The sequence below is a fragment of the Lepisosteus oculatus genome, chromosome 3 (assembly GCF_040954835.1).
Source record: "Lepisosteus oculatus isolate fLepOcu1 chromosome 3, fLepOcu1.hap2, whole genome shotgun sequence".
NCBI classification, from domain to species: domain Eukaryota; kingdom Metazoa; phylum Chordata; class Actinopteri; order Semionotiformes; family Lepisosteidae; genus Lepisosteus; species Lepisosteus oculatus.
Window position 1 is genome coordinate 6,615,498 of NC_090698.1, and position 19,026 is coordinate 6,634,523.

Below are 19,026 nucleotides of genomic sequence, written 5' to 3' on the forward strand. Positions count from 1 at the left end.
TGCTTACCTCAGCGGTGTCCAGAGGACGCGGGCAAAACATGGAGTGTGATCACTCTCAGCCAAAGAGCTGGCCTCTGGTGTCTGTGTTCCCCATGGCCCTATTTGTACGTGGGCCAGGTTTCACTGCTTAGCTGTGCGCTCAGCTGTTCAGACACTGTACTCGGAACACTCTCTGTTCAACAACATTGCAACCTGAACCCTTCCTGCATGTGAAGACTGGGGTGTTGAGCTACTGTGCAACGTCTCAGGTGCAGTGTGGGCTGGATTCGAGTGGCCATGGAGCCAAGGACGGACTCACGTGTGGCCTCTGTGGTGCGGCGACTGTAGGACCTCCGGGCTCGGTATCGCACTACCAGCTCTCCGCTCTCCATCATGGGCTCAAACGCTTCCCTGCATTGTGGGGAACAGAGCGTCAGGGGAGACACACAGACACACACACAGACAGACAGATAGACACACACAGACACACAGACACACAGACACAGACAGACACACAGACAGACACACAGACAGACACACAGACAGACAGAGACACAGACAGACAGAGACACAGACAGACAGAGACACAGACACAGACAGACAAACAGACAGACACACAGACAGACACACAGACAGACACACAGACAGACACAGACACAGACAGACACACAGACAGACACACAGACAGACAGACACACAGACAGACACACACAGACAGACACACACAGACAGACACACACAGACACACAGACACACGGCCCAGCATCTTCACAAAACAGGACACGTTTCTACACAACAGCACGCAAATGCTACAGGCATCACATGCTCCAGGGCTTGAGAGAACACGTCCAGCTGCACGCGCACGTATCCCCCAACCCCGGCCACTAGACATGGTCCAAACTTGTTCATGCCCAGCATGTTCCCAACGGCAACTCCCATCCAGCCCTCACCCGAAGCGGGTCTCTTTCCGGCGGAGGCGGGCCACATAGAGGGCGATAAGGATCGCCAGGGCAATCGCCACCGAGATGGCCATGACCACATACCACCAGTGCCATGAGAACTCTGCAGTGGAGGAGTCTGAAAGACACAGGGGGAGGAGGGGTTAGCCGAAAACCCATGGTGCATGGAGAGAGAGAGGTTCATGTACTGCTCTCGCAGCTAACCCAAACCACATACTGTACCTCCTCGCCTCTGGCAGCTCATGCGAGATGTACACCTTTCTCACAACTTCATTACTGACCTGCTCCCAACATTTATCTAGCCACGAACCACACTGGAGCAGGCACCCTGTTTCCCTCCTCATCTCACTTCACTCTCAGCAGGACTGCTCACATTCCTTCTCCCATGATGATTGTCTAAAACAAACTTTAGCATCCCAGTCTCAGAGGCCTGGTTTACCTTTTCTCACCTTATTCTCCAAGACTGCCCTTCTGTCTGCAGCTATTAAGACACAGGGCAATCATTCTGTTGAGTCGCTGTGCAGCTTTGACCTGTACACTTTAGTCTGCGACAAGATACAGCACTACTTTGCCAAACACTCCAGGTGCCAACTACCCCAGGTGCCAACAACCCATCAGTTTTAATCCAGCAATTCAACCTTGCTCCTTGACTGTGCAGGTCTTCCACCTGGCAAATCGGCATCTCTCAGAACCAGGGCCATATCCTGGGCCTGTGACACACCTCAGTATAGCCTCCACTGTATCTTCCTCAAGATTCTGTAGCCTCGTGAGTCCTATAGGCCCGTTAGCCAGCCTAATCAATTCCTAGCAGGAGTTCTTTGTTAAGGCTCATCCTTTCTATCCTTTTTTATGGGAGTCAAGATGCAGATTGAATCCTTTTCACTATCAACTGAATTTATAAGCCTCCTAATTACCTTCAGAAGAGTGGTTAACTTCATCGAGAGCCTGTGTAATTCCACTGAACTGGGTTTATTACAGAGTGAGACTGAGAGGGCACTGCAGGGCTTGGGGGATGACACAAGGAGAAACAGGAAGAGCTCATTCTGAGTGAGAGGTTACTGTAGAGTGAGAGGGGTTAATGAAGGGAAGAAGATACTTTAGAGAGAGAGAGGCATTAATAGAGAGAGATTACTGTAGAGTTAGAGGGGTTAATACAAAGAAAGGTTAATGAAGAGTTAAACAGTTAATACAATACCTTTTTAATAGAAATACAACAGACAGACCGTTTCATAGAATATGAGTGATCAGTATAAAGAAAATAAATGAAGTCTCAAGTCTCAATACACCGAAAGAGAGCTTGTAAAGTGTGCAGGGTTAAAGGATAGACTTGGAGTAGTTTGTGCAGCTTCTGTAAAGTGCATGTTATTACGATGATCTCAGCTGTCCAGATGTGTTTTGTCGAGTGTGTCACACTGGGCGGGGTGGCAACACTAAAGTCTCCTATTCTCTCTCTCTCTCTGACTCATTGCATACAGCTCTTAAAACACATGGAAGCTGTTCTGGGCTCTGGCACGCAGCCCTGCGGTTGTACGATGTGCTTTAAACAAGCCTGCGATGCATACGGGGTCCGAGAGCCAGCAGGGCTCTCAGTGTATCCCTGTACCCCGCAGGGCAGGGGGCAGATCAGCCGCCCTTCTTGTGGGGAATGAGCCCTCTGCAAGGGCCAGGGGACACAGGGCAGCCAATCAGATGTGAAAAGCCACATGCAAACTTGGGGAAACATGCAAACTCCCCGGAGACAGGTTCAGCCTGCATGGTTCTTTCTTTCCCGTTCTTTTCTCTTTGCTCTCTTCTCGCTTCTGACTGTTTCATTATTTTGCTTGAAATTCGTGGAGGGGTGTCAGAACAGGTGCCGTTTACAGCCGTAAGATTTACCACGTCAGCATGTCAGGTGTGCAAGTTGTACACACTGCTGTGTGAAGGGCTTTAGACACCTTAGACACAGAGTTACAAGAGTCCGGAGTTACAACACGTGTGTTATGAGCACAACAACTTACTCAAAGCCTCCACCAGAGTTTTCTACCACTGTTGCAAACTATGACTGTTGTTTATATGCCCTAGTTAGAGTGAGAAGAAGTTTGTGCAGCCCAGCAGTAATTAGTGTAGTAGTTTCAGCGGACCCCCAACTGTATTTATGTATTTAAGGTGATATGTGGTGAATAATTAGAAAATTGGTGAAGGACTGAGAGTTACAAAGAGTTTGGTATATACTGTAATGAGATTCAGAGTGATAGTTGCAATAGGTATATTGTGTATTGTATATTGTGAAGAAAACTACTAGTATAAAAGCTCCTTTCCCATGGGAGTGCTCAGGCCTGCGGAGAGGCAGGCCTGTTGTATTTAGAGACTTTTGTGGGATTGCTCCCAGGAATTTATTTCTCAAGAAGCACAGGGGGAAAGAAGGCATCTTATCCCTAAACATGTTTGAATTTTTGTTGTTCTGCAACGAGCTGCCAGTGGGGGAAAATGACCTTGACCGACAAGATATGCTGATGCAGCTCAGATCTATGCAAGTGGATCTGAACATGTCCAAGGGTGAAGGGGCCCAGCCCTGCAGCAAAGGCTGAGTGGCAGTGCGTCGGGAGTGGCCAGGAAGCGGCTCCTTTCGTGGACTGAGCTTGGCCCTGAAACCCTGGCAGTGGAGCTTCTGTAGAGAGCTGAGAGGGACCTGGACTGGTGTACTGGCAGCTCATACCCGCTGAACTCCAAAATGTCCATTTCTAGAGGAGCCTGTGCCAAGCCCAGGACTGCCCCCCTGGCCTGCTCAGGAGTGGCTAAGGCAATGGGGCGGAGTGGTGGCTCTGTGGCTAAGGATCTGCGCCTGTGGCTGGAAGGTTGCCGGTTCAAATCCCGCAGCAGGCAGAGGAATCCTACTCCGTTGGGCCCCTGAGCAAGGCCCTTAACCCCAGCTGCTCCAGGGGCGCTGTACAATGGCAGACCCTGCGCTCTGACTCCAAGCTCTCTCCCTGTCTGTGTGTCTCATGGAGAGCAAGCTGGGGTATGCGAAAAGATAATTCCTAATGCAAGAAATTGTAAAGGGTTAATAAAGTAATGTTATGTTATAAGTCTGGCAACAAAAAGGAGAGGAAGGGCCCGGATAAGGAAAACAGTCTCCAACCGACAGTCGAGAAGTCCAACTAAACCCGGTGCTATGAGAATGGAAGACATCTGGGGGGAGTACCAGAAGCAAGATCTGGCTGCTAAGGAGCAGCACAGTCCATGTGACCAGGGGGGCATGACTGCACAATGTGCTCGAGTGGCCAGACCCAAGCAATTGAGCTTGAGCAGTGATTTAACAGGGTATGGATCTTGCAGGTCCCTTCGCTCAGCTGTAAGGCACCGAGAACTAACACACAGGAACGGCTGTGAAAAGAAAGTTTCTCCCAGTTCAGTGGGGCGACATTCACCTTCACCTGGGTTCTTACCTCGAGAGGAGAGTCCTGACAGCTCTGTTGAAAAGAGAAGGAGAAGGACATTATTAGCATTTTTGTACAACAGCATGATATCACCATCACCATATCCTATCACCATCAGATAGTTTCCTTTTTCAATTCAGTTTTTTTCCTGTAGCTCTTCAGTGTTCTCCCTCTCTTCCTCCCATCCCTCAGTCCCCTATTCTCTATCTGCCGCTCCTCTGCTCTCTGCTGTGCTCAGCTCCCACTCCGCTATCTGTCCTCCACCCCTCTCCCTTGCCCTCTCCATTTTAACCCTGTCCTCTCACCGGGGTGTGTCAGGGTGAGGGTGTAGGGGGGGCTCCAGGGTCCTGCTCCAGCCCCCGTGTAGGCACACACTCTGAAGGACAGGTTGGACTGCGGGATGGACAGGTTTAAGGACAGCTCTGTGGACAGACCTGCGTCCTGGACAGCCTGAGCATAAGAACAGAAATGTTACACATGAGAGGCGCCCATCAAGCCCTTCCAAGGATCTCATCCTGTCATCTCCTCAAAGAAGCCGGGAGCTTCAACAACATGGCCAGGGAGCTTGTTCAATACTGCAACCACCCTCTGTTTAAAGACCTAGAGGCCAGGTCATAGGCTCTGTCCATAACTTGACAGCCTCCCTCAGTTAACAAAGGGCACAGGATACAGAGTATGCATTCACAGAATACACACACAGAGCACTTAAATCAAGAGCCAAGTACGTAGGACCTCAGCTTAATCTCAACCTGTCTCCTGTCACTATACTGGGGCGTTGTTTTGAAATTTCTGGTAGGGCACCACCTACAGGTCCACCTGCACCACTTACAACAACTAATTTGGTTTTCCCTGTACTGACCAGGTCCAGCCTAGGTTACCTTCTGTGATGTGATGGGATCAGCCTACAGACTGGTTCCTGTCTGTTAGAAAGATGAGACAAAAGGAAGAGAGAGGGAGGTGGGAGGTAGGGGCTCTCACCGGTTCTGTGCTGGGGCTGCTGTACTCCAGTCTGTATCCCTGCAACTCTCCGTTGATCCGGCCCTGCAGGGCATTCCAGCTCACCCTCACCTCACTGCTGTTCACCGTCACCACGGAAACGACTGGGGCAGCATCCGGCACTGTGGCATAACAGAGCACACACATCAACACAACACATACAAAGATACGGCTCCACACACACATCAACACAGCACAAACCATAATACAGCTCACACATTAACACAACACAAACAATATTACAGCTCACACACACATTAACACAACACAAACCATAATACAGCTCACACATTAACACAACACAAAAAATATTACAGCTCACACACACATTGACACAGCACAAACCATAATACAGCTCACAAATTAACACAACACAAACAATATTACAGCGCACACAGACATGAACACAACACAAACCATAATACAGCTCACACGCATTACAACACAAACAGCTCACACATACATTAACACAGCACAAAACAATACAGTGCACACATGTTAACACAGTACACAATAATATAGCACACACATTAGCATAGCGCAGCAAATGGTATCTTTACAGGTCTTTTGAGACGGGGACACATCTATCTGTAAATGGGCTTCCATTTCTTGTAATAAGGGTGATGGTGTGTTCCCTCAGTTTGAGCCCTTATTTAAGGAATTAAGAATTTCTATGTCCTGTGTCTTTATTAAGGGTGACTTCCTTTGGCACAAGAACCCACTGACATGGTTACAGCACTGTGTGGGAGGGGGCCACTTGACCCAGTGTCATCCTACTGAGAGTTCAGAACCAAGACTGTGTTCTGACACGGGCGGTTTTCTCTCTCATTAGACAGACCGGCGGCCTGAAAACAAGCCATTTTCCTCAGCGTCTTGGCCCTGGCTGACTCGTACTTATTTTCCACACATTAATATTTCCCCAGGTTGAAATAAAAGAGCCCCTTCAGTATCAGAGTCTTTCCACTTAGTGCGCCACCAGGGGACACAAAAAACAGCTAAGGGAAAAAAATGTTTCTTTTTAAAAACATGCAAAAAAAAAATTGCAAGAGGATCTGAAAAGAGCATACTCTCTTAATACAGGGGAATACAGACAAGTCTCTTGTCTCAAGCCCAGTGCCTCTCTTTGCTGTGTGTGTCCATCCATGTGTGTGTCATGTTCGAACACAACCTGGCGTGTTTTGTGATCACAGACAAGTCCCGGTCGTGGCTTTGGTTGGAATGTAAAAATGTCTAGACGTCAGTTTGCAGAGCGACAGGAGTTATCAGATGCGAGGGATGGTGTATGTTCTAATTTTATTCATGAACTCTGTTTCCTCCCCCCTCAGTCTCTGCTCCCTCGCTTTCCCCAGTTTCACTCCTCTCTCTCTGACCTCTCTCTCCCTCCCAGTCCTACCCTTTTCACAGCCTCCCTTCCTTCTGTCGCCCTCTCTCTTAAAGCGTCCTCCCTCTCCCTCCTTCCCTTTCCCCATCTCCCTCTGCCTCTCTGTCCCTGGCTGTCTCCCCTGTCTCCCGTCCCTGCGGCCGCAGTGATGTCATCGGGCTGTGTTTCAGTGGTGACTGAGTCCTGATTGTTTCCACATGTGAGCTCGGAGAGTGTGAGCCCTGCCAACTGCGCCGCTCACACTCTCTCCTTCATGCTAGCACACACACTCCTGTCGGGAGCTCTGTACTTGTAAGGACATACTGAATCTCGTTTATTATTCCCTCCACCGCAGTGAAACTCCACACAGGGTGGAAGGCTCAAAACAAGCAGTCCTGGCACTATTAGATTGCAATGGTGACGCCATGTGGTTTCTAAAAGGGTCGTTTGCGTTCGGGAGGACCTCCTCCCTGGTCCCCCGCAGCGCCTGTTGGTCAGGTCTTTGTGAGGACGATCTCTCAGATGTGGCCCGCACATGTGTGCACAAACACAGAAACAACCGATACACACCTGCACACAATGGCACAGTCCCCTTGCCTACAATACAATGTGATACACACACGCGGACATACAGACTGACACTCGCAGGCACACACTCCGACGCTGTAAAGCAAACACACTCACTCCCAGACTCTCCTCCTCTCCTTTCACTTCCATTTATCAGCCTGTCCTGCCCTCTCCTGCCTTCCCTCTCTCCCCTCTCGCTCGCTGTCCGCTTGCCTGACGGGCCTGACGGGCACTGGGGGACAGAGGCAGGACAGGCAGCTCCGGGAGAAGAGGGAGAAGGAGGGAAAGGGAGGGATGGAGAGAGGGAGAGGGAAAAAGGACCGAGAGAGAGAGAGGACGAGCAGGCGGGGAAATGCAGGGGTGGTGAAGGCGGGGAGGCAGGGTCATGCCAAGAGAAAGAGCTGGATTGTGCCAATAAAGCTTTCTGAACTTGAGGGATGAGGGGTGGGGGTTAGATAGTTTAAGGGGGAAGCAGGAAGCAATGAATGAGGGAAAGAGAACCGTGGTGCTGAAATATCTTCACATGAACAGCAAAGTTAATCAAAACAGTAAGAAAGTTCTATATACTTTCCAGAGACAATTGAGACCTCCGACTTATTTACAAATCCTACTACAAAAGGGGCTACAGTCCCAGTGCAGTAGAACAGTCCTGTTACAATAGGGGCTACAGTCCCAGTACAGTAGAACAGTCCTGTTACAATAGGGGCTACAGTCCCAGTACAGTAGAACAGTCCTGTTACAGTAGGAGCTACAGTCCCAGTACAGTAGAACAGTCCTGTTTCAATAGGGGCTACAGTCCCAGTACAGTAGAACAGTCCTGTTACAATAGGAGCTACAGTCCCAGTACTGTAGAACAGTCCTGTTTCAATAGGGGCTACAGTCCCAGTACAGTAGAACAGTTCTGTTACAATAGGAGCTACAGTCCCAGTGCAGTAGAACAGTCCTGTTACAATAGGGGCTACAGTCCCAGTACAGTAGAACAGTCCTGTTACAATAGGGGCTACAGTCCCAGTACAGTAGAACAGTCCTGTTACAGTAGGAGCTACAGTCCCAGTACAGTAGAACAGTCCTGTTTCAATAGGGGCTACAGTCCCAGTACAGTAGAACAGTCCTGTTACAGTAGGAGCTACAGTCCCAGTACTGTAGAACAGTCCTGTTACAATAGGAGCTACAGTCCCAGTACAGTAGAACAGTCCTGTTACAATAGGGGCTACAGTCCCAGTACAGTAGAACAGTCCTGTTACAGTAGGAGCTACAGTCCCAGTACAGTAGAACAGTCCTGTTACAATAGGAGCTACAGTCCCAGTACAGTAGAACAGTCCTGTTACAGTAGGAGCTACAGTCCCAGTACAGTAGAACAGTCCTGTTACAGTAGGAGCTACAGTCCCAGTGCAGTAGAACAGTCCTGTTACAATAGGGGCTACAGTCCCAGTACAGTAGAACAGTCCTGTTACAATAGGAGCTACAGTCCCAGTACTGTAGAACAGTCCTGTTACAATAGGGGCTACAGTCCCAGTACAGTAGAACAGTCCTGTTACAGTAGGAGCTACAGTCCCAGTACTGCAGAACAGTCCTGTTACAATAGGGGCTACAGTCCCAGTACAGTAGAACAGTCCTGTTACAGTAGGAGCTACAGTCCCAGTACAGTAGAACAGTCCTGTTACAATAGGAGCTACAGTCCCAGTACAGTAGAACAGTCCTGTTACAATAGGAGCTACAGTCCCAGTGCAGTAGAACAGTTCTGCTACAATAGGGGCTACAGTCCCAGTACAGTAGAACAGTCCTGTTACAGTAGGAGCTACAGTCCCAGTACAGTGGAACAGTCCTGTTACAATAGGGGCTGCAGTCCCAGTGCAGTAGAACAGTTCTGCTACAATAGGGGCTACAGTCCCAGTACAGTGGAACAGTCCTGTTACAATAGGGGCTACAGTCCCAGTACAGTAGAACAGTCCTGTTACAATAGGGGCTACAGTCCCAGTACAGTAGAACAGTCCTGTTACAGTAGGAGCTACAGTCCCAGTACTGCAGAACAGTCCTGTTACAATAGGGGCTACAGTCCCAGTGCAGTAGAACAGTTCTGCTACAATAGGGGCTACAGTCCCAGTAGAGTAGAACAGTCCTGTTACAGTAGGAGCTACAGTCCCAGTACAGTAGAACAGTCCTGTTACAGTAGGAGCTACAGTCCCAGTACAGTAGAACAGTCCTGTTACAGTAGGGAATGTAGAATATTCCATTTCTACACTGGGGTGTGCAGTGGGAGACTCGTACCAGGAGCTACAGTTACACCACAGCTGAGCTTTGCTTACACCCCTTCTTTATAGCCCCAGCCTTGTCTGCGGGAGGCTGGCTGACGCTTCCAAGTGCTGACTTGACGAGGCAGAAAAACACTTTCAGCATGCTAGGAATCACATTATGTTCTCCCACAGAGAGAGGAGGAACTGTTAGTGCTGATTCTAAATTTATTGAATAATAAATAAACCACAACAGAATTTCCTGTTTTCTTTCCGTGGCTGTGTTGCTGTTTGGGTCAGCTGAGGAAGAGCAGCCATGCCTCAGAGGCCTAGCTCCTGCTCTTTCCTCGGGGGCAAGCGGGGGTCTGGGAACTGTGGCAAAGAGGGCGTCTCTAAAGCCACCCCCCTCATTCCTCTGTCTCTCACCGTCTCTTCATGCTTTCTTTGTCCACCCCTCTCTTCATCCCTCTTTCTTTTTCCCACAGAGCTCTAGGTTTTTTTTATGGGAAGCCAGTATTCCCGGCCATCTGGGGTCGAGACATCAAGGGAGAGGAAGGGAGAGAGAAGGGACGACTGAAAGAAAGGTTAGAGCAGAAGGAGAAAGAGATCAAGAGAGGAAGAGAAAACAGGGCTGGGGAATGGTGGAGGGATGTGAGGAGAGTGGAGGAGGGAGAGACTGGAAAAAGGGTAGGAACGTATGGGAGAGAGGAGAGAGATGGAAACTTGGAGGAGAAAGAGAAAGCAGAGTTGAGAGCTGAAGGAGAAAGGGGCAGAGGGAAAGAGGGGGGAGGGCGCAGAGGGAAGGAGGGAAAGTGAGGGAGAAATTTAGCAGAGCGTGTATGGCAAAGCAGGAAGTGCATTCCTGGGCTGCATTTTTGGGATGTGTGAACTATCCCAAAGAGAGACTAAATGTGGTGGAGTGGGAGGGGTGGGAGAGAGGAGGGATATTTGTTATGATTATGCATGACATTGCCCTTTTTTACTTTTGTGTTGTCTTGTAACTTGATTGAATTATGTAACAGTCGCTTGTCTTGAATGTTTTGGCAGTACAGCAACTGGTAACACAGCATTTTCCGTTGGTGAGTGTGGGACAGAGTACGAGGCATGGAGGCAGTGACAGTGTGAAGGCGAGACAAAGTGAAACGTCAGTCCCTGTGTTAACAGTGCAGCAGGCAGGAATACTGCCTCTGGAGCCAGATGGTGAGGCACTACTGCCCAGGCCCTGGGTCAGTGGCAGCACTGTGGGCCTCTGGGACCAGCAAGATTCTCTCATGGAAAAAGTGTCTCAGTCTGGAATCAGTTCAAGACTCCACCTCATGGCCCACACCCCCCCCCCCCTCCTCTCTTATTCCTGCTCCTTCGCTTTTTTCTGTCTTCTCCTGCTCTCTCTCTCTATTCCTGCTCTCTCTCCTCTCTCTAATCCTGCTCCTTCTCTCTCCTCTCTCTATTCCTGCTCCTTCTCTCCTCTCTCTATTCCTGCTCTCTCTCTCCTCTCTCTATTCCTGCTCCTTCTCTCCTCTCTCTATTCCTGCTCCTTTTCTCCTCTCTCTATTCCTGATCCTTCTCTCTCCTCTCTCTAATCCTGCTCCTTCTCTCTCCTCTCTCTATTCCTGCTCCTTCTCTCTAATCCTGCTCCTCCTCTCTCCTCTCTCTATTCCTGCTCCTTCTCTCTCCTCTCTCTATTCCTGCTCCTTCTCTCCTCTCTCTATTCCTGCTCCCTCTCCTTCCACTCCTATTTATAAAGGACATTTGTGAGGCTCTAAGGTGATCTTTTAGTAAAGATTCTTGCATAATATAATTTTGTATCCAAACTAATGCAACCTTTCAGACTAATTTTATGTCAGCTCATGCTGAACGGACCATTTTAAAAGGCAGGACAGGTGGTAGGGCAATGCCAAGAAAAAGCAGAGATGCTATTTTTAAGACTGAACACGTTTCTTATGAGTTAGCTAATAATCTCCATGTCTTTTTATTAAAAAGTGCTGTACTTATACAGTACTTATCCACATTTACCAAATCAGCATAGGTATGGTAATATGGAATCTCACTGATCAATACCTTCACAGACTCCAGTACAGCAGTAGTGTCGAAGGATATTTCAACACAAAGAGCCCATTTGTTTGTGGGAGGCTCACGGGCCGTTGAAGTTGAAATTGGGCTGTTACATTTATTTTGGCGGGCTTTGAGGTTTTTATCCGACAGTGGATATTTATTTTTTGCGTGTACGCTTATAATAAACGGAGGTTTCAAAAGTTAAAAGACTCCCTCTCCTCTCTCAATATCATCCAGTTCTTCTGAAGGCTACATTACTGTGGAGGACAGCACAACAGAGCCCTGAAACCCAAATATTGACAGAGAAAATGGCCTAACAATCACACACAAGCAAATAACAATGCCGCCCCTCCCCTCTCTTTTTCATCCTTGTGCCCGCTAATTGTGTTTTCCCTTTGACAAAGCTCTCCAAGCCCCTTTGCTGAATGCATGATTTCACACAAGTCCCTCCCTCTTCTCCTCCACATTCTCTCCCTCTGTTTTCCGTGCTTTTTTGCTCAGTCGTCATTTTTTCTTTTCCAGAACACATTGCTGCAACTGGGCTGCAGGTTACGGAAAGCATGAGCTGGCCACGGAAAATCCCCTCCTCTGTCCCTCTTTCTCATGCACTCGCTCCATTCCTTATTCACCTTCTCCTTTCCTCTGTCCCTCTTCCTCTCTTTCCCGGGCTCTTGTGAAGGGGGGGAGTGGCGCTGGAGGGCAGTGACACAGTGGGTGGGAGTGTGTGGACTGGGGGGGCGCGGAGTGCCAGCTCGAATCTGCGTGGCTGAGGAAGCTCACCTCCCTGGGCGGTGCGCAGCGTCACCCAGTCCGTCCAGGGGGAGGCGCCCTGGCTGCTCCGGCAGGCCACGCGCACCCTGTAGGCCATGAAGGGCGAGAGGCCACCGATCGCATGGCGCGCTGGCGGCACGTTGACGTTCTGGTTGTGGATCAGGTGGCGGGGTGCCGCGATGAGGTCGCTCTCGGACGGGGCGGCCTGTGGGCAGGGTTCGCTGATGAATTAACTTGGTAAGAGTTGATTGACATTACACAACAAGGGACCTGCCTACAGAGGCTCTATGAGAAAGTGGATACAAGACGATAAGAGAAGATCATGTTGAGAAGGGGTTATTCAGCTCATTGCACACTAGGCGATGCGGTCACACTGAAGTAAAGATTCCTAGTGTATTATTCAGTGTGAAGTGGTACCTGTTTCCCTAAGATCTGACTTTCTTCTTGAAAGGCATGACTCAGTGCCCGGTGCTCAGTGCTCAGTGACTCAGAGTACTGCTGTAGCTGTGCCAGGCTCTGCTACTGCCCCTGTTCTGGGCAACAGCAGGCCAGGTCAGTGGCATTGAGGAGGAACTTGATCTCTATGCAGTGTGGTATTTGGCCAGGAGTTGCAGACTCTTCTATCACCTCTGCTAGCTTATTGATATATATATATACTGTATATTGAACAGTGTTGGTTTCACTCCAGAAATGTGAGTGAAGAACTCTTCTTTTGTTTTCAATTTGTACTGCGCACTTGTTCTCCAAGAGCGTTGATTTAATCACGTGGTAGACTTTACCCCCTACACCTCTCTTGTTCTTTATCTTTACTGTCTCTCCTCCCCTCCCTCTCTCTCCAGTTGAGTTTCCTCTGTTTCACTTCCAATAAAGCAGAAGCACGACTGCTGGTCAAATCGAAATGCTCCTCTACTTCTGCTTTCGCTCAATGACTCAGCATCCACCCTGTTCCAGGGCCCCCGGGCTCCCTGCTCCCTGGTTATTCTGGGAGAGCTGTACTGCCTGGGTTACAAGAGGATGGATGTGCTGGTCATGCTGCACAAAAAATACTCAATCCTCAGCCTCTTGCATGTGATATCTATGTGTATGTGCATGTGGAAGAACTGTGAACCAATGGACAACATCAACACTGTGCAACTCCTCTTCCTCCCTTTCCCTCTCATCAACAGAACTGATGAATTCCCCAGCACACATACTGAGCAGACCTAAGGGGTAGGATTAAAAGAACCAAGAACCACATACTGTACTCATTACATGAGTACTAACACTGACAGACTGAGGGCACCAGTGCCAGTTGCACCAACACACAGGTGTCACCTGCGTGTGGACATTGATATCACCGGTGCACAAGCTGATTTCAGCAGGACACACCCTAAACTGTGCAGGACAGATTTTATTCATAGTGAACTTTAAAGAGAGAGGATAGGGGCCTAGGGGACAGAGTCAGTGAGAGAGATAGATGAGGATTAGGGAGAGAGGGCGCAGGCAGGCTAGGCAAGAGAAAGTGGGATGGCGGAGAGAGGAGAGAGAAGATAGGGGAAAGGAGGACAAAAAAAGGGACAGGGAGAAACAGAGGGGAAGTGCCAGAGGGCCCAGTCATCAGTGACTCAGCACTGCTGTCTCACTACTGTCCAAACCGTGCCATAGTGTTTAAATTAGGCACACAGCACTGCTGACTCACGACAGAGGGGGTGGGAGGATTCTTCCCTTATCCCTCACAAACCCCCACCCCCGACTCCCATACCTGTCCCACTGGCGGTTTTATTCCCCCAGTCTACACTGGGAGACACACAGCTTCCAGCAGAGAACCTCTGTCACTACAGATGACATCCTGGGTGGAAAATAAAGTAAGCTTCAGAGGTGCCAAAAGACACTCAGAATTCATGCGATTCTGAGGCTGAGGATGTCATCACCCCAGCAGTCCTGCAGAGGTTTGATTGAGGAGGTGCCTGCTTAAATTTATTTGCAGTCAATTTCTTTTCCTCTGTGACTCATCACCTGCCTTGTCTTTGGGCCCCCTGTTCTGAGAGTGCCATACTGCCTGGGTTACAGTTTTCCTCAAACTCCTCTGATTCCATTAGGATTGCGCATGTGGTGCCCTTATGAAGAAACTGCTTAACTGGTCCAACCTTCCCTGTGAATTGGTGTAGGATGCTTTGCTGCCCCACTCTTCCTGTGGCCAACAGAAACTCTTCTTTTCAATTCAATTTTTCAGTCGTGTTCTCTTCAATGTGATTAGTCCTCATTTCACCTCTGACGGCCATGACCACTCTAATCTCTCCGTCTGTGTTCTCAAAGACGGTTTTCCGAACTCATACATCAGAAAGACTACCGAAACCAAACTTATCCTGCAGCTAGGATCACACCTTCCCCCTTTCTCCATTCATTGGAAGTTTCATTTCACACCTCTCTACACCTATCCTGACTTCACACCTCTTGATTGGCCAGTCTGTCTGTCCCCTGCTCCCACCTCTCGCTCCTCCTCTCTCCCAGCCTTTGTTCTCCCACTACATTACCTTTGCCTACTGCCCTGTCTCTCTCACACCTGAAGAAGGCTCCACGGCCGAAACGTTGTGTTTTCTTCTTCTCTTTTCAGCAGGGAATAAACCTATTACTTGTTCCTTTGCAGCCTACGCATGCTGACGCAGCTCCCCACCTGAACTACTACAGTCCTCTTAAATGCTGAATGTATTCTATTGGATTGAGACTATTGTGCACAACTCTGATTTCCATATTCCAAAAAGAAAATAGTTGCTCTGCAAGGGGGTCAAGGCTAATGAGAAGAAATAAGATTTATCCCTGATTGCATTTACAAACACAGATGAGTTGAGGAAACGGAAACTCTTTTGACCCTAACCCAGTATGTTCCCATGGGACTTGATACAAATACGCCGAGTCCTGAAAGGCTTTTGATAAAGTTCTGAATCAATGGACTTTCAGGATCTATAATGAAACTAGAAGCATGAGACACAAGTGGGACCTAAAAGGAAGTATATTTGGTTCTTAGAAGAAGAGGGTTTTCTTCACACAAAAGGTGGTAAAGGCTTGAAACAAGCTGCCCAACCAGGTTGCGAAAGGTAATTCCTTAGGATCCTTCAAGGAAGCCAGATAAATTAGCTAGAAAAAAACAGAAATGGCCTCCTCATGTACTTGGGAAATAAATGAACAGATCAGAGCCATCTACGAAATGCAGTGGGTGCTGCTCTCTTATCAGCAGCATATGGGAAAGAGCTGGACTGCAGACGTGTTCCATCGCTGTAATACAGTGTGACCACACTGCTGTGTTCTTGTCACATTGTATCCAGAGCTGTGATAAATGTGCAGGAAGAGAGAGCAAAAGAGGGAGGGAGAGAGAGGGAGCAGCAGAGGGAGAGCAGGGAAGACAGGGAGGGAGAGAACGAGAGAGACAGGCATCGAAAAGGTTAACAGTGTGAGGCCACTTTCCCACAGTGAAACATGATCTGAGGACTCATAACTCAGTAGAAAGAGGAAGGGAGGGAAGAAAGGGGATTGAGGGAGAAAGAACGCAGAAACAGAAGGAGGATTAAGGAGAAAGAGTGAGAGAAGTGAGGAACAATACCTTGAGTTTTTGTCTCGGACCACAGACACTGGAACACACAGGGACACGCTATTACACACGTGTACGCCTGTTGTCTGCTTCCAAGTGACACCCATTCCATTTGGATTTTCTCTTCCAATTTCTGCTTAAATGTAACCGCACATGGGATAATAGTAGATCCTAAACTGATAGTTTTGCCATTATCTTTTAAAGCTAGATTTAAAAGAAGATGCCATTTGGTTTATAAAAGTGGGTTCCACCGTGGGCACATTTCCACAGTATCTGTTTGTCAGAAGATCCTGTCTTTGCAAGGACATATTTTCACACTCTGTATCTGTGTTGATAGTAAGATGGATAAATGCCCACAGACACTGACACACACTGGCACACAGACCTTGTTTGTAGTTGTTGCTTTACCAAAATCAGCTGTTTCTGTGTCAGTGTGCATCAACAGCCGCTCTCCCACCCCGCCATCCGAAGAAATGCAGTGAAACGCAGTGCGTGGCTGTAGGACAGCTCATCGCATGGATGGCTTGGGCCTGGTCTGTTCTGGTTCTGCCTCGGCCTGGTTTGGTCTAGTTTGCCTTGTTTTTGTCCTGGTTGTGCCCTGGCCTGGTCTGTTTTTTTTTTCCTGGGTCTTCAGGATTTATCTTACCTGTATAGAGCAGACATCGACAGGGTAGACCCCCCCGAAACCAGTCTCCCAGGAGATCTCCATGCTGGAGTTACTGGCCGACACCTGCTGCAGCTTCTGAGGCTGAGCAGGAATAACTGGGGAGAGGGAGCCAAAGAGACAAAGAGAGAGTGAGTTACAGGTGTGCATTATCCCTTCTTCCAGCAGGTCCTACTTCAGCTGAGGCTGTGATAAGACATTATGGTGTGAGGGATTGAACTGTATGTTCTGCACACACCCACAAGTTGTCAAGAGATCTTAACCAAGCAAGGCGATGAACATCTGTCTTCAACCACGCATTGCCTGCTGACTGACAGAGTCTATTCATATGACTGGTGGTCCTAATGTGTGACTACTGAGTATTTTCTAGCCTTTGTTCCAATATCTAGGCTGCATCCTATATCCCAAATTGGATTTTACCATCTCAAGATCCTGGATTATACGCTACAATCCAAGACTGCATCCTGGAGTGTGTTGTAATGTTCATGATATCACTCAACATTCTGGAATGTGCCCCACTATTTCATAATCTACCCCTATATTCAGAACGGGGCCCTGTGATCCTTATTCAAGAATATCCTGTCTTTTAGCACAATACTCTCCATACCTCTATATCTCAGACTGTACTCCAGTATCCCAGAATGTACCCCATTATCTCAGACTGCATCTTTACACACTTAACTGTCTCCTAAACTCCCAGACTGCACTTCAATACACCGAACAGCACTAGTGAAACCAGTCTGTCCCCCACCTGTCACAGTCCCCGAGGCTGAAGTCGCTACCCCTTTACGATTGTGGGCCTCACAGGAGAAACTGCTGGTCTTGTTGATGCCTGCGGAGAGGGAGATCGAAAACAAGAGAGCGCGTGTCAGAGAGAGTGTGAGGAAACATTTGTAATCCAGTTCAGAGTAAATATTGGCCTTGAACAGTAATATCGTTTGTTTCCTGTCTCATCTTTGACAATTGCTTCACTGTAGCCAAGCCTGAACGGCCATGAACCCGGTCTTAATACTGATACCGTGTGAGAGGAGTGGGGCGTTTCTGTTGAGGGCTTAACCGCTAACTGTCGGAGAGAGACACTGCAGATGTCCGCCCAACTGTGTGTGATTCTACTTCACTGTATCAGTGTGTCTGTCTAAGAGAGCCACTGTATATAGCTTGCATTGGTTCAGTGCCTGGTGCACCACAAATTTAAGTCTCAATGTGTCAGTAAATCAGTGTGTGTCAGTACCCAGTGTGTCAGTAAATCAGTGTGTGTCAGTACCCAGTGTGTCAGTAAAGCAGTGTGTGTCAGTGCCCAGTGTGTCAGTATATCAGTGTGTGTCAGTGCCCAGTGTGTCAGTAAATCAGTGTGTGTCAGTACCCAGTGTGTCAGTAAAGCAGTGTGTGTCAGTGCCCAGTGTGTCAGTATATCAGTGTGTGTCAGTGCCCAGTGTGTCAGTAAATCAGTGTGTGTCAGTGCCCAGTGTGTCAGTATATCAGTGTGTGTCAGTGCCCAGTGTGTCAGTAAATCAGTGTGTGTCAGTGCCCAGTGTGTCAGTATATCAGTGTGTGTCAGTGCCCAGTGTGTCAGTAAATCAGTGTGTGTCAGTGCCCAGTGTGTCAGTATATCAGTGTGTGTCAGTGCCCAGTGTGTCAGTAAATCAGTGTGTGTCAGTGCCCAGTGTGTCAGTAAATCAGTGTGTGTCAGTGCCCAGTGAGTCAGTATATCAGTGTGTGTCAGTGCCCAGTGTGTCAGTAAATCAGTGTGTGTCAGTGCCCAGTGTGTCAGTATATCAGTGTGTGTCAGTGCCCAGTGTGTCAGTAAATCAGTGTGTGTCAGTGCCCAGTGTGTCAGTAAATCAGTGTGTGTCAGTGCCCAGTGTGTCAGTATATCAGTGTGTGTCAGTGCCCAGTGTGTCAGTATATCAGTGTGTGTCAGTGCCCAGTGTGTCAGTAAATCAGTGTGTGTCAATGCCCAGTGTGTCAGTATATCAGTGTGTGTCAGTGCCCAGTGTGTCAGTAAATCAGTGTGTGTCAGTGCCCAGTGCGTCAGTATATCAGTGTGTGTCAGTGCCCAGTGTGTCAGTAAAGCAGTGTGTGTCAGTGCCCAGTGTGTCAGTAAATCAGTGTGTGTCAGTGCCCAGTGTGTCAGTATATCAGTGTGTGTCAGTGCCCAGTGTGTCAGTATATCAGTGTGTGTCAGTGCCCAGTGTGTCAGTAAAGCAGTGTGTGTCAGTGCCCAGTGTGTCAGTAAATCAGTGTGTGTCAGTGCCCAGTGTGTCAGTATATCAGTGTGTGTCAGTGCCCAGTGTGTCAGTAAAGCAGTGTGTGTCAGTGCCCAGTGTGTCAGTAAATCAGTGTGTGTCAGTGCCCAGTGTGTCAGTATATCAGTGTGTGTCAGTGCCCAGTGTGTCAGTAAATCAGTGTGTGTCAGTACCCAGTGTGTCAGTAAATCAGTGTGTGTCAGTGCCCAGTGTGTCAGTA

At 48.6% G+C, this 19,026-nt stretch overlaps 1 protein-coding gene across 2 annotated transcripts in view; it reads right to left on the minus strand.

Moving 5' to 3' along the window:
* The window catches only part of LOC102682221 (tyrosine-protein kinase receptor UFO), a 40,992-nt gene that overhangs the window by 11,613 nt on the left and 10,353 nt on the right, over positions 1 to 19,026 (minus strand). For both annotated transcript variants that reach the window (XM_069186494.1, XM_069186493.1), the window contains 8 exons: positions 17,312 to 17,392; positions 16,543 to 16,658; positions 12,341 to 12,536; positions 5,333 to 5,472; positions 4,660 to 4,804; positions 4,364 to 4,387; positions 930 to 1,056; positions 299 to 390 (listed from right to left, as the gene is read on the minus strand). In XM_069186494.1, the coding sequence (XP_069042595.1) occupies positions 299 to 390; positions 930 to 1,056; positions 4,364 to 4,387; positions 4,660 to 4,804; positions 5,333 to 5,472; positions 12,341 to 12,536; positions 16,543 to 16,658; positions 17,312 to 17,392 (921 nt within the window). The remainder of the gene's footprint in view (positions 1 to 298; positions 391 to 929; positions 1,057 to 4,363; positions 4,388 to 4,659; positions 4,805 to 5,332; positions 5,473 to 12,340; positions 12,537 to 16,542; positions 16,659 to 17,311; positions 17,393 to 19,026) is intronic.